The sequence below is a fragment of the Mirounga leonina genome, unplaced genomic scaffold (genome assembly GCF_011800145.1).
Source record: "Mirounga leonina isolate KUSES-001 unplaced genomic scaffold, KU_Mleo_1.0 Mir_115, whole genome shotgun sequence".
In the NCBI taxonomy this organism is placed as follows: Eukaryota; Metazoa; Chordata; class Mammalia; order Carnivora; family Phocidae; genus Mirounga; species Mirounga leonina.
Genome location: NW_023270268.1, coordinates 37,177,462 through 37,202,314, shown reverse-complemented (window position 1 = coordinate 37,202,314; position 24,853 = coordinate 37,177,462). Strand labels below are relative to the sequence as shown.

General features: G+C 41.1%; 1 protein-coding gene across 1 annotated transcript in view; it reads right to left on the bottom strand.

The window, feature by feature from the left end:
• ATP1B3 (ATPase Na+/K+ transporting subunit beta 3) overlaps window positions 1-23,282 on the bottom strand; it is a 44,566-nt gene extending 21,284 nt beyond the window's left edge. The window contains exon 1 of the mRNA XM_034996069.1: window positions 22,967-23,282. Coding sequence (XP_034851960.1) covers window positions 22,967-23,075 — 109 coding nt within the window. The 5' untranslated portion in view covers window positions 23,076-23,282. The remainder of the gene's footprint in view (window positions 1-22,966) is intronic.
• Between the last annotated feature and the right edge of the window lie 1,571 nt (window positions 23,283-24,853).

The window sequence follows — 24,853 nt, the reverse complement described above, 5'->3', positions numbered from 1 at the left end:
AAGCAAGAGTTGGCATACCTAAGTTTCAACATCAAGGGCTTAGTCTTTTTTCCTTCACAATCTGGAAACACTAAAACAAATCTATCCTAAGCCAGTGACTTATTTTGGGAATATCTAAAACCATTTTCTTAAATGTCTATATTCAAAGTTCTAACACCAGAAGTGGTCACCATCAAGATTATATATTAGAATAAAGTCACACATTTATATTTAAATGTTGCAAAATTGATCGAAAGATAATAAATCCCCAGATACAGCAATAGTGGAAACATTTAATTCCCCGGAGCTGAGTTAACATCAGCTTTATTTCCCAGTCTTAAGAACATACTTGTTTGTCTGCCTGACTCTATTACCAGCACAGGGGCCAGAGCAGAGGTTCCTATCTATAATCTATGGACTCCCACCACCCCCAGGCAAGGATTAACTTCAGAGTTTTTGAGATTTCTGGTATAATATATTTCTAAATATACCCATTTTTTTATCCCCTGGAGAATTGCTCTACAATGTTTTTCTGATTTTCAAAAGACCCCATGACCCCAAAACAGATAGTGCCAAAAGCTAGGTAACTTTAATTTCTTAAATGTGGGCAGGAAACTGCCCACCCCTCCCCCACCTTCAAGTAAAGGGGAAATAATTAAAGCAATTTCACCTTAATTTAGACTACCATCCACCCATCCTCCCTTGCCCCAATTACCAGGAGGCCAAAATAGGGAACGAGAGGACAGAAGGAAGAAAGGAGGACAGCGTGTCACCTTCAGATAGCATCACTTCCCTACCACACACAGCGATCCTGTTGCAGAAAAAGAAAAGGAAGACCAATCTCAAAGAAGTGCTCAATTTACTATAGAGGGAAATGAAACACATGCAAAGCCCAAAGGCTATTTTAATGAGATACAGGAGAAATAATTCTTTCAGATCTAGATGTTTATAAGAACTAATAGTTAAAATCCTCCATTCAACAGACCATGGTTGACTAACAAGTGTCAGCTGTGTTCCACACTCTATAAAACTCTACAGAAACATGCAGATTGAGGCCATGGCAGTTTGTTGACTGATGCAGTAGGTAAGTGTGAAACAAAAGTGCTAAGAGTTTAATTATTTAGCTGTGTTTAATTTTAAGTCATCCCAATATAGTAATATACTATTTTCAAAATTTGATTTTCAATTTCCAGGAAAAATAATGTAAATGAAATCTGTAAAAAGTTACAAAGTGAATACACATAAAACAGGCACGAACAAGCTACATCCAAATATGCTTTCTAAAGAACCATTACACAATGAAAAAGTGTTAAAACTTCTATAAAGAGATATGTTCATAAAAGATACACAAATTGGGGTGCCTGTCAATTGAGAGTCCAACTCTTGGTTTCGGCTCAGGTCATGATCTCAGGGTCAGGAGATTAAGCCCCATGTCAGGCTTTGAGCTCAATGTGGAGTCTGCTTGGGATTCTCTGCCTCTCCCTCACCCTCTGCCCCTGCCCTCTAAAATAAATAAAATCTCAAAAAAAAAAAAAAAATACACAGGGGCACCTGGGTGGCTCAGTCGTTAAGTGTCTGCCTTTGGCTCAGGTCATGATCCCAGGGTCCTGGGATTGAGTCCCACATCGGGCACCCTGCTCCGCGGGAAGCCTGCTTCTCCCTCTCCCACTCCCCCTGCTTGTGTTCCTGCTCTATGTCTCTGTCAAATAAATAAAAATCTTAAAAAAAACCCACAAATTAATAACCATGTCTCAAATCTGATGCCATATACTAGTGGCCATTAAGTCAACTATGAATGTAAGGAGTATAAAAATAAGAATAGAAGTGATTTCCAGCACTAAAATGAGTTCTCTACTTGAATATGTTCCTTTTGCTAAGACCCAAACCTAATATTTAAAATTAATCTCACTGGGGCGCCTGGGTGGCTCAGCCGTTAAGTGTCTGCCTTCGGCTCAGGTCATGATCCCAGGGTCCTGGGATCGAGCCCCCCATCGGGCTCCCTGCTCAGTGGGAGGCCTGCTTCTCCCTCTCCCACTCCCCCTGCTTGTGTTCCTCTCTCGCTGTCTCTCTGTCAAATAAATAAATAAAATCTTTAAAAAAAATAAAATTAAATTAACCTCACTTATAAATATAAATATATGAAGGATCACTCATAAGGGTAGCAACCTAACCTCCTTTCTCCTACTAAGAAAATAAAATACTAGAAAAACAAGTTGTAAATTACTACTCTTATATACAGCTCCTTAGATGCAGTTTGCAGATAGGCTTAACACACTGATGGGGGATCAAACTGGGGGCACCCTAGGTTAGTAATGGATGGTGCAGATGGAGCCTGTTCAGTGTGCCACGTCTGTATCAATTCTAGTTAATGCAAGCAGGGAACAGCAAATGAAGCCTAAATCATGATTATATTACTGATGTTCCCCAGCTTAAAATCCTTCAAGAATTTCCTTAGGGATGCCTAGGTAGCTGTTGGTTAAGTGTCTGCCTTTGGCTCAGGTCATGATCCCAGGGTCCTGGGATCAAGTGTTGCGTCGGGCTCCCTGCTCAGCAGGGAGCCTGCTTCTAGCTCTGCCTGCCGCTCCCCCTGCTTGTGTTCTCTCTGACAAATAAAATCTTTAAAAAAAAAACTTCCTTAAGTCATTAACCAACTAAAGAAACTAACATGCACTAAACTCTGAAGAAACATCAGCATTTTAAATAGTATGAGGTCAGCAGAATTATAACCAAAGATGTTTATTCACAATAAATATGAAATACCAAAAGGCTTAATTAAAGTCATAATTGGTGTTTTTATTCTTTAAATTTTTTAAAAGAATTTTATTTATTTATTTGACAGAGAGCAAGAGAGCACAAGTAGGCAGAGCAGTAGACAGGGACAGGGAGAAACAGGCTCCCTGATGAGCAGAGAGCCCCATGTGGGGCTCAATCCCAGGACCCTGCGATCATGACCTGAGCCGAAGGCAGATGCTTCACCGACTGAGCCACCCAGGTGCCCTTGGTGTTTTTATATTATCATTATTCTAATAGTATATATAGAAGCACAATAAATGCTACTTCTGGATTTACACTCGTTAAGATCTAAGGGCAAATAGAACAACTATCAAATGGCTAAAAACTTCTACAGTTCTCTAACATAGGAACTGACTCTCTGCTCTTCATTTCTGTTCCTTGAGAAGCCCCAACTTTTAAATCCCTTTCTTCGCTCTCATTTTATTTTTGTTGAGGAAAAGGATGGTAGGACAGATTCAGCAGGAGGCCATGGAACAGGGTGGGTACATGCATAGGCTATGCTGGAGTCAGACGTAGACTGAGATCCTGGCCTGACCACTTTACTTTCTTGCTGTGACCTTGGAGAAGTATCTACTCCCATCTGAAAAAAAGGGGTAAGAGTAATATCTAAATATTCACATTATAGAAAGGAAACTAAAAGTCAAGAAATTTGACAACATAAAAACAAACTTCGAGGGTGAAAAAAGGCCAACAACAAAACTAAATTTAAGGTTTAAATCTTAACCTAATCAATTACACTTTACTCTCAAAAAACATTTTCACGAATGAGGTTTGTTAATGTGGAGTCTATAAAAGAAACTAAGCAGCAAAAAATCTGGCCAAGGTTTACTCCAGGTCATTCAGGGAAGGAAATATAGGTCCTGACCAGCCACTTTGTTTAAACCCCAACTGAGTGTCCGACAATCAATCCGGTTCTGGCACTAACCGCCCAGAGTAGCTCAGACTCCACTAGCTCAGGGCATGGCCCTCCACAAGAATGCCCTCCCTTCCGATGCCACCTGAACTTCTAAACCAACTGGCTACCAATCTGGGAGGCCCCCAATACTCCTTCAGGTTTGAGAATTTGCTAAAAGGACTCAGAACTCAGGGCTACACTTAAGATTACAGTTTTGTTATAAACGATACACACACATACAGGGTGGAGTCTGGGAGGGAATGCAGTTTTTTATGCCCTATCCTCGCAGAATGAGGGAATATCACCCTCCCAGCACATTAATGTATTCCCCAACCTGGAAGCTCCATTAAGTTTCAGTGTCTAGAGTTTTTACTGGGGTTTCATTACGAGGGTATGATTAAATCACTGGCCATGTGATTAAACCCAGTCTCCAGCCCCCTCCTCTTCCCTCCCTAAAGTTCAGGCTAGCTCAAAGTCCCAGCCCTTTAATCACACGACTGGTCTTTCTAAGGACCAGACCCCAGAGAAGCTATTGAAGGGCCTACCATGAGTCACTCCATTAGCATAATATAGATAACTCCCATCAGGAAATTCCAATGGTTTTTAGAACCTCTGTGCCAGGCACCTGGGACAAAGACCATACAAATTCTTTATTATATAATGCCAGGACACATAATCTGGACACATGGGAAGTTACTAAGCTTCATCGAGGCCTGAACATACATATCCACTCAACACACTTTAAGACCCTGTGATCTAATTCCCTAACTTCTGCGAACTTCCTAGTTACTTGATGGTACCTAGATACTAAAGGACTGTGCCCCTCCTCAGAACTCTAATGACTAGAAACTGCATCCCCTTGGTAAATAAATTAGCATTCTGTTCACAGTTTTTTAAAGAGAGGTCTAATTAAAAAAAAAAAAAAATCCTATGGACAAGTACAGGTTTAAAATCCTTTGTATATTTGTATTTTTTAATTTTTTGATATATTTGTATTTTTAAAGTTTACGTTTTATTGAGGTATAATTCACATTCCCTTCACCTATGAGGGGAATTGCTAGGTCTTATAGTAACTTAGAATAAGTACCAGACTGTTTTCCAAGGCAGCTGTACCATTCTACATTCTCACCAGCAGGGTTCCAATTTCTCCATATTCTCATCAACAGTTTTTGTTTTTGTTTTTTTTATTTATTTGCGAGAGAGAGAATGAGAGACAGAGAGCATGAGAGGGGAGTGGGTCAGAGGGAGAAGCAGACTCCCTGCTGAGCAGGGAGCCTGATGTGGGACTCGATCCCGGGACTCCAGGATCATGACCTGAGCCGAAGGCAGTCGCTTAACCAACTGAGCCACCCAGGTGCCCCAGTTTTTGTCTTTTTATACAGCCATCCTAGTGGGTGTGAAGTAGTATCTCAATGTGGCTTTAATTTGCATTTCCCTAATGGCTAATGATGTTGAGCATCTTTTCATGAGCTTATGGGCCATTTGTATCTTCTTTGGAGAACTGTCTGTTAAGATCCTGGATCCATTTTTAAATTGTCTTTTTATTTAAGTTCTAAAAGGTTTTCTTAAAATATATTAAAGATACAAGCTTCTATTCAGACATGTAATTGTTTACTCCAATTCCATGGGATCTTTTTGCTTTCATGATAGGGTCCCTTTAAGGCAGAAAGTTCTTAACCTTAACTAGTCCAACTTATCTATTTTTTTCTTTGGTTGTTTGTGTTGTTGGTGTCATACTTAAACACCATTGCCTAATCCAAAATCATGAAGATGTGCATCTGTTTTCTTCTGAGAATTTTATAGTTTTAGCTCTAATGTTCGGGTCTTTGATTTATTTTGAGTTCAATTTTATAAAAAAAATTTAAATTTATTTTTAAAATATTAATTAATTACATGGTGTTTGAACTCATGACCCTGAGATCAAGACCTGACTGAGCCACCTAGGTGCCCCAAGTTCATTTTTTAAAAATATTTTATTTATTTTGAGAGAACTGCATGTGAGTGGGGATTGGGGGGGGGCAGCAGGAGAGAGAGAATCTCAAGCAGACTCCATCCTGAGCATGGAGCCTGACATGGGGCTTGATCCCACAACCGTGAGATCATGACCTGAGATGAAATCAGGAGTCAGACGCTTAATGGACTGAGCCACCCAGGCACCCCGAGTTCATTTTTATATATGGCATGAGGAAAGGGTCCAACTTCATTGTTTTGCATGTAGATCCCGGTTGTCCCAGTACCACCTATTTAAAAAATGATTTGTTCCGGCGCCCCTGGCTTGGCTTAAAAAAAAAAAAAAAAAAAAGTCCCCACTGAAAGGGTGAGTTTTCCGGGTGTCTGGGTGGCTCAGTCAGTTAAGCGTCTGCCTTCGGCTCAGGTCATAATCCCAGAGTCCTGGGATTGAGCCCCGCATCCGGCTCCCTGTTCAGCAGGGGGTCGGCTCCCTTTCCCTCTGCCCCTCCTCCCTGCTTGTGTTTTCTCTCTCTCCCTCCCTCTCTCTCAAATAAAATCTTTTTTTATTAAAGTTTTCTAAAACTAATCAGCATGTACTATTTTTATAATAAAAATATGTACATATACACATGCATTTGTATCTTATACGTTTATTAAAATAATTAAACAAGACTAAATAACCTGCCTAAGATTAGCCTACTAGTAAGAGACATTCAGATCAGTACCTCTCCATGTGGTACCTTTACCTGGCCTGCTCTCCCTGGCAGCCTCAAGTTGTTATCTTTTTTTTTTTTTTTAATGTTTTTTAAGATTTTAATTTTAAATAATCGCTACACTCAATGTGGGGCTCGAACTTACAACCCTGAGATCAAGAGTTGAATGCTCTGACTGAGCCGGCCAGGTGCCCCAAGTTGTTACCTTTTATAACCTAAACTCCCATTGTCTGAAAAATATCATTCAAGGATTCTATGTTGCTCCAGGTGATAGAAATTTACAGAGTAAGATCTGTTCCTTCTCTCCAAGAGTTTAGTTATCACAAGTGACAGACGTATAAACAAAGAATTACAGACATCAAGGGCTAGGGTAAAAAAAAAAGACAAAGAAAGAATGAGGCATCTCTAGCAGGGAGAGGAAGGAAAGGGATTTCATCAGAGAAGGCTTCCCAGAAATAAGTGAGTTGGCCCACCAAGGAAGGAGAAGAGGAGGGAGCTCTGAGTCAAAGACCAGACGACTAGAGGATCAGCCACATTGAGTGTAACTTTGCTCCTACCCCCCAATATACACTTGCCCCTGGTGTCAAGCAACTACTAACAGTAGCAACAACATCTACTTTGAAGTGGGAGCAGGGAGTGGATGCTTGGGCTAAAAAACTTGGCAATGCCCTGGGTAGGTTGGTGAAAACCTAAAGGAGTAGAGAGTCCCCATACCTAGACTAGCTTTTGGCTGGCATATGCTACCTACATCCCAGATTCCTATAACCGGAAACAAAGAGGAGGAGCAGAGAACCAATAATCACCAAATATTTGAGAAAAAACTAATCTGATAAAGTATCAAGCTCAACAAAGACAGTGACTAATACCCAGAAGAAGTGGGTGCAAATAGAGCAAGAAGGAAAAAAGTATAAATATATTTAAAATACAGAGGAGAAGGTGAAAGGATAGTTTTAAAAAATCAGATTTCATATCCTGATTATTAAAATAAAAAACTCATTAGATAAGCTGAATTGGAGAAGAGTTAAATTCTAAAGAAAAATCCAGACACCTAAGAAAATAAAAAAGCAAACCAAAGACCGGGAGAAAATATTTACAAAACATGTAACCAACAAAGGACTTACCTGCCTTTAGAATATGTAAAGAACTCTTACAACAAAACAAATTTTTTTTTTTAAAGATTTTATTTATTTGACAGAGAGAGACACAGCGAGAGAGGGAACACAAGCAGGGGGAGTGGAGAGGGAGAAGCAGGCCTCCCGCGGGGCAAGGAGCCTGATGTGGGGGTCGATTCTGGGACCCTGGGATCATGACTGGAGCTGAAGGCTCAGATGCTTAACGATTGAGCCACCCGGCGCCCACAACAAAAACTTCATCAAAGATTTAAGGATTGCAAATAATAAGCTCATGAAAAGGTGCTCAATCACTAGTTATCTGGGAAGGGCAAATCAAAACCACAATTAGCTGCCACCACAGGCTCACCAAAATGCTAGAAAACCTAGGGACTGACAATATAAGTGATGGCCCAGCAGTGGAACAAATGAATTCTTATACACTGCTGGTGGGAATAAAAAACAACAACAAAGAGAGAAAGCCCTATTTTAGAAATCAGTTTGGGGGCTCCTGGGTGGCTCAGTCATTAAGCTGCCTTCGGCTCAGGTCATGATCCCAGGGTCCTGGGATCGAGTCCCACATCGGGCTCCCTGCTCGGCGGGATCGCTTCTCCCTCTCCCACTCCCCCTGCTTGTGTTCCCTCTCTCGCGGTGTCTCTCTCTGTCAAATAAATAAATAAAATCTTTAAAAAGAAGAAAAAAAACCAGTTTGACAATTTTTTGAAAAGTTAGCAACATACACCTACAATAGGATCCAGCTAATCCATTCCTAGATATTTAACCAAGAAAAATAAAAGCACATGTTCACAGAGGGTAAGGTGTATGGTTATTCATAGGAGCTTTATTTGTAATTACTAAAAAGTACAAACAATTGATATGCACATCAACAGATGAATTAATAAGTAAATTCTGGTATAGCCATACAGTGGGATACTATTCATGAACTATTTCTCAAGAATAATTATACTAAATGAAAGAAGTCAGCCCCTCCTCGCCCACCCCAAAAAAGTACACAGTACATTCCATGTATTTAAAATTTTAGAAAATACAAACTGAAGTGTTAAAAAGCAGGTTTATTTTTGCTTGGAGACTGGGGAAGTAGGGAGAGAGGACTGATTACAAAGGGGCAAGAGGAAATTTGGGGAGTAATGATTATGTTCGTTATTTTGATTAGTGATAGCTTCACGAGTATAATATGTATATATGCATATATGTGAGTGTATGTCAAAACTCAAGTTGTGCACTTTAAATATGTGCAGCTTACACGTTAATAAAGTGGTTTAAAAAAACAAATACTTAGGAGAAAGGCTAACCTAATGAATTGGCCAGCTAAAGAAAACTTCAGTGAGCTAAAAGCTCAAATCAAGATTTTTTTATAACACTGGGCAAAAAGAGGGAGGGAATATATGGAAATTATTGAGACATGGGGGACAGAACCAGAATATCAACAACAAATCTAAAAGAAATTCCATCAGAAAAGAGAAGAAGTGAAAGAATGTTCAAAGAAGTAACAAATTTTGTGTAACAAATCTACAAAGAAGTAACAAATTTTGTGAAATGCATTTCAAGTTCCAACAAATTGGAAAAGACTGAAAAATACTGGAAAACATCCAATACCCAGACACAGGTGAAGTTTCAGAACACCAAACATAAAGAGAAAATTCTTAATGCTTCTAAAAAGATAAAACAGGCTCTACCTATGGCAGAGAACTATAACTGACATATCTCACTGGCGAAAAATGAAATCTATTCCAAACTGAGGAAAATTATTGTAAACTAAAAGATCAGTCAATTAGGGGCGCCTGGGTGGCTCAGTCGTTAAGCGTCTGCCTTCAGCTCAGGTCATGATCCCAGGGTCCTGGGATCGAGCCCTGCATTGGGCTCCCTGCTCCGCGGGAAGCCTGCTTCTCCCTCTCCCACTCCCCCTGCTTGTGTTCCCTCTCTTGCTGTATCTCTCTCTGTTAAATAAATAAATAAAATCTTTAAAAAAAAAAAAAAAAAAACCAACACAACTAACAGTTACCTAATACATGTAGAACTTCTGTAGTCACCAGGAAATACACTCTTTACAAACTTGGAACACTGTCCCTGAAGGGACCATGACTTAAGTTAAAAAAAAATACAAAAACAAAAGTTAAAAACTTTTAAAAAATTAAAAAAAAAAAAGGCTACATTCTCTAAAACCAAAGTAAATATATTACAAATTAAAACAAAAATTTAGAAAATAGACTTCTAAATAATCCTTGGATTAAAAAGACAACGAAACCTGAAATATTCAAAACTCAAAACAATAATGTAGTCAGAGCAGAAGCAAAGGAAAATCCTTAGATTCATTCACTAAAAAGCAGGTAAGGTTAACAAAAAGGAGCCAGGTTTTTAATTCAAGACTAAAATAAATTCAAGGAAAGTGGGAGATTTAAGATGAAACAGAAATAAATGCAAAAATATTTAATTTGATCAATAAAACCAGTTTCAATTAGCAAACCTGAGAATAGATGAAATATATGATTTTAGGAAAATAAACATTTCCAAATCACAAGGTTTTACAAAAAATAAACAGAGCTCTAACCCTAAAACACATACCATGTCCAAATGGCTTTAGTTGGTTCTCCCAGTTTTCAAGGAATAGACTTTTTCTATAAACTATCCTTTTAGTATGCTCTGTAAGTTACCTAAATGGTTTTTATAAGGCCAGCATATATGATACCAAAACTGGACAGACAGTATCCAATTTCACACATGTATTTTATTTTACAAACGCTCACATAGAGCTTACATGTGTGAATATTGTGAGAATGACACAAGAACAGATATATAGATAACAAAATCCAAGATCCATAAGATGAAGTTTTACAGGTAAGACAGTTGGCATTTCAAATCAGTGAGGAAATAATGGATTATTCAATATATTTTGGGTTAAGTGATTAGGAACAGCCCATTAAAAGATTGTTAAATTTGTGATGTTAATTTAAAACAAATATTTTTAAATAAAAGAATTAAGAGACAAAAGAGAGCAAAGAGAATGACCGTAAAAAACAACAAAAAAACAGAAACTGAGCTAACAAAAATATGCTCAGTTGCAGTTACCAGAGATATTGCAAATTAAACCACCCAGGTATCAGAATCCCATCAAACTGGCAAAAAATTTTAAAGGGTGATAATATCCAATGCTCAGAAAGTCGAAGGGAAACCAGTACTTTTATCCACTGCTGGTGGGAGAATAAATTGGTTTGGTCTATTATATAAAGGAGAACAGTCTATTAATATAAAAATAAACATATCCTGTAAAGAGGTAATTCCATTTCTCAGTTACCTACCCTAGATAAATAGTGGCACATACACACAGCAGCGACTTTTAAGAGAAAAATTAGAAACAATCTGAATATTCATAACAACAAAAAAAATTTTTTTTAAAGATTTTATTTATTTATTTGAGAGAGAGAGAATGAGAGAGAACACATGAGAGAGGGGAGGGTCAAAGAGAGAAGCAGACTCCCTGCCGAACAGGAAGCCCTATGCGGGACTCGATCCAGGGACTCCAGGATCATGACCTGAGCCAAAGGCAGTCGCTTAACCAATGAGCCACCCAGGCGCCCATAACAACAAAATATATATGTATCTCTTGGATATATAGCTCTACACTATGGATTATGTAATGATTCAAAGGAATGAGATAAATACACACTGACATGGAAACACAGGACACATTAATGGGGGCAAAGCAAGTTTTAGAACATACATTCTTCCTATTACTCATGTATAAGTGGAAAATTACTTATTCCTACATATTCCATATATACTCCCACACACACCTAAGAATAGACATATACATATATATAAATGCACTGAAAAAGGACTGGTAAGAAAACTGATAAACAATCATTTTCTATAGGAAAGACTCCACAATTGGTGAAAGACAATCAAGAGAAACAAATGTATTCATGTATTCTCGGGACACTTGGGTGGCTCAGTGGGGTGAGCATCTGACTCTTGATTTCGGCTCAGGTCATGATCTCAGGTTGTGAGATCGAGTGCCTGAGACTGGCTCTTTGCTCAACATGGAGTTTGCTTGTCCCTAATCCCTCTGTTCCTCCCCAACTCACGCACTTCCTCTCAAATGAATAAATATTTTTTTTAAAATGTATTCTTTTTCTCTAATATTCAGTTGGCAATGTTATATATACACAGAAAGGTCAAACGTCAATGAACATCCATAAACACACCTAGATTCTACAGTTAACATTCTACTATATCTTGTATCTATTCACCATTTATTTTTTAAATGCATTTCAAGTTCCAGATGTCAGTATGTATACTTCACCCCTAAACACTTCATCATGCATATTAACTAAAAGAAATCAGGAAAAAACAATGACATTCAATGAAATACACAAACCTCTAATGTGCCAGATGGGTTTTGACAATCACACCCCCAAAAAATGAATAATCCAATTAAAAAATGGGCAAAAGACATGAATAGACATTTTTTCCATTGATGACAGACATGGCCAACAGACACATGAAAAGACACTCAACATCACTTATCAGGGAAATACAAATCAAAACTACAATGAAATATCACCTCACACCTGTCAGAATGGCTAAAATAAACAAAAAACAAGAGGTGTTGGTGAGGATGTGGAGAAAGGAGAACCCTCATACTGTTGGTGGGACTGCAAACTGGTGCAGTCACTCTGGAAAACAGTATGGAGGTTCCTCAAAAAAATAAAAACAGAACTACCAGGGCCCGTGGCTGGCTCAGTCTATATGGAGCATGTGACTCCTGATCTCAGAGTTATGAGTTCGAGCTCCACATTGCTGGGCATAGAGATTACTTACAAATAAAATCTTAAAAAAAAATGAAACAAAACAGAACTACCCTATAATCCAGCAATCACACTACTAGGTATTTACCCAAAGAATACAAAAATACTAATTCAAAGAGATACATGCAATCTGATGTGTAGCCGTAATAGCCAAATCATGGAAACAGCCCAAGTGTCCATCAATTGCTGAATGGATAAAGAAGATGTGGTATGGGGGCGCCTGGATGGCTCAGTTGGTTAAGCGACTGCCTTCGGCACAGGTCATGATCCCAGGGTCCTGGGATCGAGCCCTACATCGGGCTCTCTGCTCGGCAGGAAGCCTGCTTCTCCCTCTCTCACTCTCCCTGCTTGTGTTCCCTCTCTCACTGTCTCTCTCTCTGTCAAATAAATAAATAAAATCTTTGGGAAAAAAAAGATGTGGTATGTGCATGCATACACAGACACACACATACACACACACACTGGCATATTACTCAGCATAAAAAAATCTTGCTATTTGCAATGACATGGATGGAGCTAGAGTATTATTATGCTAAGCAAATTAAGTCAGTCAAAGACAACATACCATATGATCTCACACATATGTGGAATTTAAGAAACAAAACAAAGGAGCATAGGGAATAAAGTGAAAGACATATCAAACTTACTACAGGGAACAAACTGATGGTTACCAGGAGGGAGGCGGGTGGAGGGGATGATGAGTAAAACAGGTGATGGGGATTGAAGAGTGCACTTGTGATGAGCACTGGTGTTGTATGGAAGTGTTGAATCACTGTATTGTACACCTGAGATATTACACAGTATGTTAACTAAAATTTAAAAACTTAAAAAAGGGTTTTGGTAAGTGCATTCTATATGACCTAAGCACCCAGCAAGCGACATAACATTACACCACCCTACCAAGTTCTCTGGTGCCCCTTCCCAATCCCCATAACCACCGCCTTAGAGGCAAATACCATTCTGGGCTTTTTTCCAGCACTGATGAGTGTTGCTTGCTTTAGAATTCATATAAATGAAATCATATTGTATGTATTCTCTTAGGTAAAGCTTCTTTCCTGCTCAGCCTAATTTGTAAATTCATCCATATTCTGTATATTCATTGTTTGTTCCTTTTTACTGTTGAATAGTATTCTGCTGTTTGGACATACCAGTTTGTTTACCTATTCTCCTGCTGATGGACACCTGGGCTGTTTCCAGTTGGAGCTACTATGACTATTCTTGTACAAGTATTTTTGTGAATGTATGTTTTCATTTCTCTTGGGTGTAGAACTGCTGGGTCATGGGGTAGGTGTATATTTACTTTTATAAAAAACTGCCAGACCTTTCTCCAACGTGGATATACCATGAATTACATTTTATTTTTATTTTTATTTTTTTTTAAAGATTTTATTTATTTATTTGAGAGAGAGAGAATGAGAGACAGAGAGCATGAGAGGGAGGAGGGTCAGAGGGAGAAGCAGACTCCCCGCCGAGCAGGGAGCCCGATGCGGGACTCGATCCCAGGACTCCAGGATCATGACCTGAGCCGAAGGCAGTCGCTTAACCAACTGAGCCACCCAGGCGCCCCCATGAATTACATTTTAAAAATCATTACTGTTAACAGTGATTACCCAGGAAAGCTGAAGAGGACAATGGACTTACTGTTTATTCACACATCTGTACTGTAAAAATTCAAACAACAGTGTTATTTTCATTATTTGAAAAGAACAAAGCCAAGAGTCTACATCTCATTTAAGACCAGTTCCGATTTCTTGAGTCAGCCTACACTGACGCTAACTTCTAAAGAGGTCAGCAAAGCACAGTAGCTGCCTGTTTTTGTAAATACTGAAACATAGCTAGGTCCATTAGTTTACTGTCTATTGCCACTTTCAAGCTACAACAGCTGAGTTGAGTAGTTGTAACGGACACCAGATAGCTGGCAAAGCTAAAGAAAAAGCTTGCTACCTGCTGTTCTAAAACATTTATTTACTTTTTTTTTTTTTCATTTCAAAGTGACATTTAGAAACTATCTTCTGCAACTTTTCTCCTACAGAAGAAACTAAAACCAAGAGATTTTAAATGAGTTATTCTAAGCTTAGCTGATGTGTGGAACTAGAAATTAGGTCTATATTCTGAGCAAGTCCTTGTCTGGTCATCTCAGGATATTAGTATACTTCTACGATTCATGAAGTAAAAAAAATTATACACACACACACGCCCACTGGCTTACTTTTGCTGTGGTGCCCTATCTGGAAACTTCAAAATGAATTAGTTTAGTGGGGCAGAATCATGGTAAGATAAGGGGAATTATGCCTTTACATACAAGTACCTCCACCAGTAAGACTTTCTGTGTGGAGCTATACTAACTAACCCACAATACTCTCACCTTTAGCCAAAGGAATAGGTGAATCACAAGCTGAAACTGATTAAATGACAATTTGTGCACCCCCCCCCCAAAAGAGTGTTCTTACTATGTGTTAGATGCTACAGGCATATGCAAATGTAAATCCTGATTTGTGAGAACATCTAGTTAGTAGGAGCAATGTATATAAACAACCATAATCTAGGATACAAAGTTTTAGGTGTTATAGGAAATAAATGTATTATTTTCACCTGGGCATATCAGAGAACACTTATGACAGCTGACACTCAAAGCTAGGTCTCTGAGGTAGGGAAGAATTCTTGATGCAGAGAGGAAGGGTATGGGGGAGGGAATGAGCAGAGCATTCCATATATACCCATTTTGGCTATGACATGTGGTATATGAGAATAAGGTGGGAAACGACAGGTTATAAGCCTGGAAACTTAGTTTTAAGCCAATACGTAATAAGCGAAGACTGCCAGGCTGTTTGGAAATTATTTAAACCTTCAGAAAGCAGTGGGGATCCAAACACAATTTTGGGGTATGGGAAGTAGCACAATCAAAGCTGTAGCCTTAAAAATAACCTGATAGCAGTGAAGTTACACTGGTTTAGGTCACAATGATTCCAATGGACTCCTTGGATCTTTCTGGGGATGCCTCAGGAGTTAAAAGCTCACCTTCCCCAAAGTCAGTAACACTACAACTTTTTTTTAAGCAGCAGGTAAAAACTGGAAAGCCAGTGGTCTATCTGAATTGGAACAACTATGGAAAAGTCACAAAAGCTCTTCATCTGGTGCTTTAAGTTTTTAATCAGAGAATTTATAAGAAAAGGCACTACCAGACCCTGATACAGCGGGGCCAGGGTTGACGGGAGTATTAAGAACTATGAAATTTGAAACAGATGGTTAGTATCATGAAGCTATGAAAAGTGAGCACCCTGAGCTCCCTCTGAATGTGGGTTTTCATAAGATATGGTGGGGGGTAGAGCAGGAATAGGGCAGAGAAAATTAATTCCTGATTAACTGTAGTAGTGACAATGAGGGTGTGGGTCACAGATTTAAAAATGTTACAGAAGTAGAACGGACATGATCTGGCCAGGTTTAGAGCCCAAATGACAGAAAAGATAGTGACCCCTGTTTACAAAAATTGCAATTATAGGAGCAACTCAGAACTTCAGTAGAGGAAGGGGGAAAAAAGCTGTTTGCCAGGCAATATACAAGGCAGTTTAGTAACAGAGCTACTCAAGACATCTAAGCCTCTTCCTCTGGGGTTTGAGATATGCAGGAAGCATCTAAATCAGAGAGGTGTTAACCAAGAAGTAAAATGTGTGAGTGATCTTTGCAATTGTTTTATGAGATTGCCAGGGAAGAAGAGGAGGAGAAAACAAGGCCAAAGATAGCAGCTGGGAAATACACATTTAGGAAACGAGACAAAGAAAAACAGAAAAGAATCAGAAAAGAAATGATTACAGAGGTATTGGGCAGGGAGTGGTGGTAAGGGTACATAAAGGGCCACTATTTACAGGCCAGAACCTGCCAAAGAAAAGTACCTTATGTCCTGGATGTGGGTCAGTCCCAAAGTCATACCTTACCAAGGCATTAACATGATACTAAGTAGAAGTCACAAATAAGAGCCAGTCTACAAACAACTCAGTTACAAAGTTTAAACAGATATGTGGGAGGCTGCTAAGTTAAAGAATTCTTTTCAGAAATATTATTAGTAAAGCACCCTGCAGGGCAGAGAATGACACTGTTAAATAAATGCCCATTAAATTTGAGAAAACTTAAAACAAACCTTCATGCAGGTCTCATAAGAGCAGTATAAGAAGCTGAATAGAGCAATAAAGCAGAAAGCAGGAGATCTGGATAACTGTTTCTGTTATCCTAATCAGATGCATGGCTCAGGCCTGTCACAAACTCAGCGGAATCTCCAAAGAGAAAGTTAAGTGGAAGCTTCGTCTGAATACTGAACTTCTATGAAAATTCACAGTGCTATTAAAAAGGGGGGGGGGGGTGTAGAATGCCCAAACACTGGGGAACTGTATACTATGATACACCAATTCCATCAAAGACATTTTTTTTTTTTTAAGATTTTATTTATTTATTTGAGACAGAATGAGAGACAGAGAGCATGAGAGGGAGGAGGGTTAGAGGGAGAAGCAGGCTCCTTGCCGAGCAGGGAGCCCGATGCGGGACTCGATCCTGGGACTCCAGGATCATGACCTGAGCAGAAGGCAGACACTTAACCAACTGAGCCACCCAGGCGCCCCCATCAAAGACATTTTTTAAAAATGTTGCAAAAATGGGGCGCCTGGGTGGCTCAGTCAGTCAGTGTCTACCTTCAGTTCGGGTCATGATCCCAGGGTCCTGGTATTGAGCCCCACACTAGGCTCTCTGTTCAGCGGGGAGCCTGCTTCTCCCTCCCCCCCTCCCTCTGCCTGCCGCTCCCCCTGCTTGTGCTCTGTCAAATAAATAAATAAAATCTTAAAAAAAAAAAAAAAAGGTTGCAAAAAGACTAATTACATAGAAACATTTCATAATAGTGCTCATTCATTCAATCTATTCTTATTACCTTCCTACTAAGGGCTGAGCAACAGGCTCAGTGTTAGGGAATCAAAGATGAGTGAATAAGAAACTTATATTCTAGTAAACGGGCAAAAACCTACTACTACAAAAAAATCATAAATGCTATAACAGAAAAAAACTATTATGGGATACACAGGAGTACTTGACAGTCTTAAGGCAAAAGGGGTTCAAAGATGTTTACCAGAGATCAGGCTACCAAAGCTGACATCTGAGGTACCTAGGCCAAGGTGAAGGAGAGAGAGACTCAGAAGCCAGGCCCAGAAGGGTCAGAGAATGGTAGAGAGATGACAAGAGAGAAATAAGTCAGCGAGATTATAAAGAGTGTGTGTGTCACCCTAAGGAGCCCCTGAGGGCAATGGAGATTTACACAAAGAGGTGTGTGAAGCACTTCATAGTCCAATGAAACATCCAATTGAAGATCTCTGTCAGGAAGTTGGTTATATTAGTATAAAAAAGCCATACCAACTACAGATGCAGATTTGGGAGTCTCAACATAGAGATAATAACTAAAGACACCAGAATGCACAAATTCTAGCAGGATGTGTGGACAGTCCCCACAGAAGTGATGGAGAGGGCCAAGGTTACCCCCAACAGATCAACCTCTAAGGTGGCAAAGGAATAAAAACCATTCCCCTTAAATGTTAAGTGGTAAAACTAGGTATCTAACTGTATATTTTAAAATTTTATTTATACATTAAAAAAATCTATTTACAAAAAGGAAATAGACTATTAAAATGTTAACAGTGGTTATTCTAAGTGGCTAAAGATTACAGATGATTTTACTTCAAAATCAGTGCAATAAATCTTTCAGAGTTAGTTTTTTTTTTTTCTCCTTCCATTACACAATCAGTGTTAAATGACTGGTCTTTAATCAAACGTGACAAATCACGGAAATATTGATACTAAAGACAGGAAGGTTTTTAAACTTCTTTAATTCTATAGCTATAAATTGGAAAGTCACTTTCAAAGAATCAAATTACTCTGGGGGTAGAGGAAGGTTGCTCTTTAACAACAATAAAGCACACGGTACCGAAATTACAACATCTAGAACATAACACACACACTTACCCCGTCCCCTCCCTTCCACTACCAGTCCAGGAAGTGCTGTCTCCTGCTGGGTGATGGCTCAGTATGCCTCAGCTGCTGCCGCTGCCACACCCACCACTGACCTTCATTTACAGCCTGCACACAGGGTAAGGCAAGTCCTGTTACTTTCCCAACAGTGCACATTTTTGTAAAGTTTCTTTTTAATATGTCACACTCCACAGGACAAAGAACAACATCTTACAAAACTATGTGATACTGGGAAAATAAACACACTTGCCTTCTCCCCTACAGTCAAACACCCAAGATGGGATGGAGTCTGATCTCCAAGGCAGAGCATTTACTGAGGCATGACCCAGAATGGGAGCAGGTGACTGAGAAAATGGCACTTCATGGATCTATAATAAAAGAAAAGGTACATGAACAAAACGTAGGTGTTAACAGTTTTGGTCCAGAATCCTGCCTATGCTTGGCAATCAGCAACTCAAAATTTTTTTTTTTTTTTTAGCAACTCATTTTAAGTTAATATGAATATAAAGCATCTACTGACAGAAAGCCTTAAGATAATGAACTCCGAAGAAGCCCACAACAGATTCCATTAAATGACATCAAGTTGTAGCAGTTAAAAAAACAAAAACAAAAACAAAAACGGTCTGGCCTTGGAGGTAGTCTAAAGACCAAGGATTCTACTGCTGAGTAAACTTCGACAAATCAGACCTATGAGTTCAATTTCCTCACCTATGAAATGAGGGCACAGGACTTTATTAGTGGCTTTCAAGTTTTTTACCGTGAGCCACAATAAGAAACACATTTTACATCAGGGTATCTGTATATACAAAATACAGAGAAGCTTCATGGAACATGCTTCCTTAGAATAAATTTATTAGGTAGAATAAAATGGTATTTTTACTATTCTATTTCATTATTCTTAAAAATGTTAGTTGCAACACACGGTCCATTACAGTTTAAATAACAGTAGAGGATCTCTAAGCTATCTTTCACTCTAATGGTATTTAATGCATTTAGGTTTAATATTTGCAGTGTAAGTCACAAGATGCTAAATTTTCTTTGTCCTGTGTTTTCATAACACAGCCATTACTTACTCCTGATGTATCCTTACTGTTCAGCCTAAGAAACCAACTCTAGGTACACTGTGATCACCTACTTAGTGTGCTTTATTTTAGAAGGTTGTTGTGAAAATCAAATGAGGTGATTTTATATATGTAATGATTTTGAAACCGCTAAACATTCAAGAAGCTACTCAAAATCTTTTATACAGGGATGCCCAGCTTGCTCAGTGCATGTAACTCATGATCTCAGGGTTATGGGTTTGAGCCCCATGCTGGGTATAGAGATTACTTAAAAAAATAAAATCTTAAAAAAAAAAAAATCTTTTACATAGCCATTTCCAGTAAGGCAATGTGGTGTGACCTGCAGTACTGTCACCTTATCCCAAGTGTAAATGGCAAAACTACTTTTTAAATGTGTGCTTTTAGGGGCGCCTGGGTGGCTGTCAGTTAAATGTCCAACTGTTGATTTTTGGCTCTAGTCATGATACCAGGGTGGTGGGATCGAGCCCCACACCACACTCTGCACTGGCATGGAGCCTGCTTAAGATTCTCTCTCTCCGGGGTGCCTGGGTGGCTCAGTCGTTAGGCGTCCGCCTTCGGCTCAGGTCATGATCCCAGCGTCCTGGGATCGAGCCCCGCATCGGGCTCCCTGCTCCGCGGAAAGCCTGCTTCTCCCTCTCCCACTCCCGCTGCTTGTGTTCCCTCTCTCGCTGTATCTCTCTCTGTCAAAGAAATAAAATCTTTAAAAAAAAAAAAAAAGATTCTCTCCCTCTGCCCCGCCCCCAAATGTATGCTTTTAATATATCCTTATACGATCCTTAGTGTAGAGAAGGCTTTTTTCTACACACCAGCAGATACAGCAATTTTACCAAGGTCAAAAAAAAAAAAAAAGTAACCCCCCCCACATTTAAATTCAAAAGCAACTAGAAAAAAACTGCAAATGAGTTTCTTAAAAAAAAAAAACTGACACATTTCCAAAATGTAAAGGGTACACAAATTATACATGACCTTAGAATTCCACTAGTAGAAACATCTCAAGAAATAAATTTGCACGCTTAAGGCTGAAGGGACTGGGAAGGAAGACCAGTACATACAACAAATTACCGGTTAAAAAAAAAAAAATCAGGAGTTACTCATATTTCCCTGGATATCTCCCATGCATACATAAGCTATATATGTGAATAAACATGTTTGTTTTTAAACGTCATGGTAGTACATGGAACCATACAACAGAACATTAGTCAGCCATTAAAATGACGACACAGATCTTTATTAAAATGGGAAGGTGCCCAAACACTCACGGGTGCCTGGGTGGCTCAGTCAGTTGGGCCACCAACTCTTGGTTTTGGCTTGGGTCAAGATCTCGAGGGTCTTGGGGTCGAGCCCCAGGTTCTGGCTCCGAGCTCATCAGGGGAGTCTGCTTGATTCTCTCCCTCTGCGCCTCCCCCAGCTCTGTCTCTCTAAAATAAGTTAAAAAAAAAACAACAACAACCCTATAAAGCAACACTTATTGTATGATTTCTTTTTGTTTAAAAAAAATTAACATTATATCCTTTTAAGTCTGCCCAAATATATACCGAAATATTAATAGTGGACATCTCTGTAGTGATGAGATCAGGCAGCTAGCCCATACAGTGCCTTTCTGAAAATTAAAACGAGATACCCCTTTCTCCAGGCAGACTCCCCACGCTTGAGGGCACACAGCCTGGAGAGCCGAGTATGGAACTTCAGCCTCTACACACCACACCCACATATATCCTTGGAGAGATGCCCTTATGTTGGAATAGGATTGCGGATAATTTATGACATTTTGCACTGGTTTACTGCTATTCCAATAAACTCAGAAATATACTATTCGTTGATAAGAGTTAACATTTATTTTCAATTTTGAAAAAAGGTCTTGCCTTAATCCTTCTAAAATAAATCCCAACCTTACTTATAGTACTGTAGCCGCCCTTATATAACGACTACACTTTGATCATTTGTGCACTTTACTTAAATGCATATACCCAATAAAATCTCAACCTCAACATCATATAAATACAAAGGTTAGATAAGCACTATCTGCAGTAAGAAATGTCATTCTAACAAAAAATGAAGAGAAGGCACTGAGGAAGGTAGTCTACAAACATTAATCCCTCTCCACCACTCAAAAATTCCTTCAGCAAAAAGGTAGCACATTCTAGAAGCAATAATAACTTCACCATTTTTTCCCCATTTTACTCCGGATGCAAATTTATTTCCTCTTCACATTAGTGGGTTCCCTAAAGACAGCTATCTAAATAAAAATCTTGAGTGTTAGTTAGGCAAGGCATCTGTAAAATAATAAAACCGCTGGACTAGGATTAAAGGACGACCGGGTTCTTTTCTTGGCTCTGTGGAATATGTAATTTTACACAAAGCAAAATCACCACCTCTCTAGATCTCATTTTCCTCATCTCTAAACTGGGGGTTGGGCTAAAAAACCTCCAAGGCCCCTTTCAGCTTGTGACAGGACTTTAAGCCGACTTTCCATTCGGGAGGAGACGATTTCAGTCAGTAGCAACAGTTTATTTTCTGAGTCATAGCTAATTTACTCTCTTCATGCTTCTCTTAAAAATGTCGTGCCCAAATAGTTCTCCCACTCTAGAAATTTATACTCACCCAGAAAAAAAAGGTCAAGACCCACTAACAAAATGTTTTTCAAAAGGCAAAAAAAAAAAAAAAAAAAAAAAAAGCACTAGTCCTTATTCAGACATTAGTACAATTTTTCGGAAGAAGAGAAAAAAAAAAAAAGAGACACCCCCCCCCCCAAGCAGTGGACAGTTTAAATATTTTAAAACAAAGAACTCATACACAGAAAAACTAACATACACAACCATCAGACGCTTTGAGGGCACAAAAATTGTACCACCTGGGATTTACTTCCCCCAAAAGAAGCCTATTTGCTAGGAAGAAAACGTCTGTAACTAAGGAATTGAGCAGGAACCAACCTTTTTAGTGGTCTTTCACTGTCCAAATTCAAGCGCATTTTCGTGTACCAAGTACTTGCGTGATTAACTCACCGCGGCACATTCATGCAACCCACACACTTAACACTCACTCGCACTCTTCCGACCGGGGTGGCAGCGTGGACGAGTCACAAGATAGCGGCGAGAGTGGAAATTTCCTCTCCCCGGGCGTGGGGCAGGGTCTGGCTTCCCCGAACCGCTGGGCGCCACCGGCCGCCTCTGCCAGGGCCTCTCCCGGGCGGCGCGCTCCGTACAAAGGGAGGCCCGGGCGCTCGGCCCCCGCACGCTCGGGGCTCGGCTCCGGGCAGGGGTCCCCGGCCTCCGGCGCCGCTCGGGGCGGGAGGCCGGAGCAGCACGTGCGCTCCGCTCCCGGCCGGGAGGAAGGAACTGGCGCGGCCCGGCGGGGGCTGCCTGCGGGTCCGGCTGCCTCGGGAGCGAGCGGCGGCCCGCCCGCCACGCGAGAAATGAATGGGGCCGCGCCGCCCCTCCTCCGGCGCCGCCCGTACGAGAGTCTGACGGCCCCGGACGAAAACCGCTGTGGGCGGCGGAGGCTGCGGCTGCTCCTAGGGCCCCCGCGCGGGGAGCCATCTCCCGCCTTTCCTTTCCCACCCGACCGCGCCCGGGTGCCCTCGGACCGCGGCCGGCCCCGGCGCCCACCGCCGCCCGCTCACCCCAGCTCTTGGCGGTGCGCCCCAGGAACTCTCCGGTGGTCGGGTTGTAGATGAAGAGCTTCCACTCGGCTAGGCTCTGGTTGAAGGACTTCTTCTCTTTCTTCGTCATGGTGTGTGTGCAGACGGCGAGGGGAGCGGCGGCCGCGGCGGTGGAGGCGGCGAGGAGCGCGGAGGCGCGTCCCGGCTCAAGCGGCACAGCCCGGCGACGGCGGCGGAAAGCGGGACGGCGGAGGGCACCTCCTCGCTGCGGCGAGCACTCGAGCCTACTGCGCCGCGCGAGCCCGGCGGCCTCTCGGGCCGCGGGAGCCTGACGTCTCCGCCCGCCGCAACCAATCCGCGAGCCTCTCGGCCCGCGCCGCCGCCGCCGCCGCCACTGCCTCCCGCCCGCCGCCCGGCGCAGCCGGTCTCGGCGAGGACGCCCCGCCCAGGGCCGCGGCCCCGCCTCGCCCCGCCCTCCTCGCCCCGCGCCTCCCCGCCCGACTGGGGGACGCTCGGGGCTCCCTCTCCCCTGGTCAGGGGAAGCAGAAACCACACAGGGCAACTTTAAAAATCATGAGGGCTACATAAGCACATTTATAATAACAAGCCCAACGTGGGCGTCCCTGACCCGCAGGTTTCTCCGGAGGAGGAGTCTGGGGAGATGCTGTGGGCGGCCGGGCCCGACCGCCCCTCCGCTCCTTGCCTGAGGCGGCGCGGGACCGGAGAACACGGAAACGACTCCTGTCCGCCCGAGTCGTCTTCACCGAGTAGGGGACTTCACCGCCCTCTCCCCGACGGCCTCGCAGACCGTCTCCAGGCGCTCCCCTTGGGGCTCTATGACGTGACCGATAGATGGTCCGCCGTAGGCTCCCGGGGGGCATCTAGTGTGGTACATCCTGCTGCTCAGAGAAAGTCCTTACTTGGCTTTTTTGAAGGATTTAACCAGGAATCGCGGGTCAATGGAAATTTCATCCTAAGTATGTCTAAGTAGTGATTGAACAGTAGAGTCTTCTCCAGATTCAGTTGACTGTATCAAGGAAATGAGTATATACGCTTTCCTGAGTTTCCCGCCAACTGTAAGACCTGCTTTTTCTGAGACAGGGTCTACAGGAAATCAATTCTTCGTTTGGTGTTGATTCCTAAATAAAGTTCCCGGCTTTTCTTCTTTTCCACTGTCGTGGATGCTCCCCGGGGTCGGAGCTGAGGGTGCAGTCGACGTTTTTCTACACGAGATGGCGCTCAAGAGTACAGTGCACTGCGACCATGGCGACAGAATGAAAAGAAATAGAGCTGAGTTTGGGCAGAAGGTGCGGTTTTTTAGGAAAAATAAATGGAGCGCTGCTTCTGTTTTATTGGCAAATAAAAAATTATGAATGAGGAAATGTAGCACACACATTATGTTTTGGAATAATTGCATTATAATCTATCTGGAAGTTTAAACACCGCCTGCAAATGCTTTAAAGAGGTAATGGATAAAGAGATTCTGGCATCTCTTGTTTCCTCACTTTGCTTTTTGAAGCAAGGAATTACGGATTACGTCTCCCACAGATGGAAAGAGGTAGAAGAATATATTACTATAAAATAATTCCCAGCCACCTTGCCTTTAGGAAAGGTATTTTTATCTCATTAAAAATCTAACTACAAATTAGCTAAAATACTAGTAGGGTTGAAAACAGGCTTTTTAGTTGAGATAAGAGGTTAAGAAATACAGTCTGATTGAAATAAAGTATAAAACCCATCTGCTTTATTTATCTTGTGAGTCTCCGTGTGTGCTCGTAACAAGCACATTTGAAAAATAATTACCTGGTACGCACAAAGAAAACATGGTAAACAAGAACATTTTGAAAATAGTGTTTAGAAGATTGAGTGCTGTCAGATTTGTAGTTTGCTTATTTTTAGTGGTCCTCG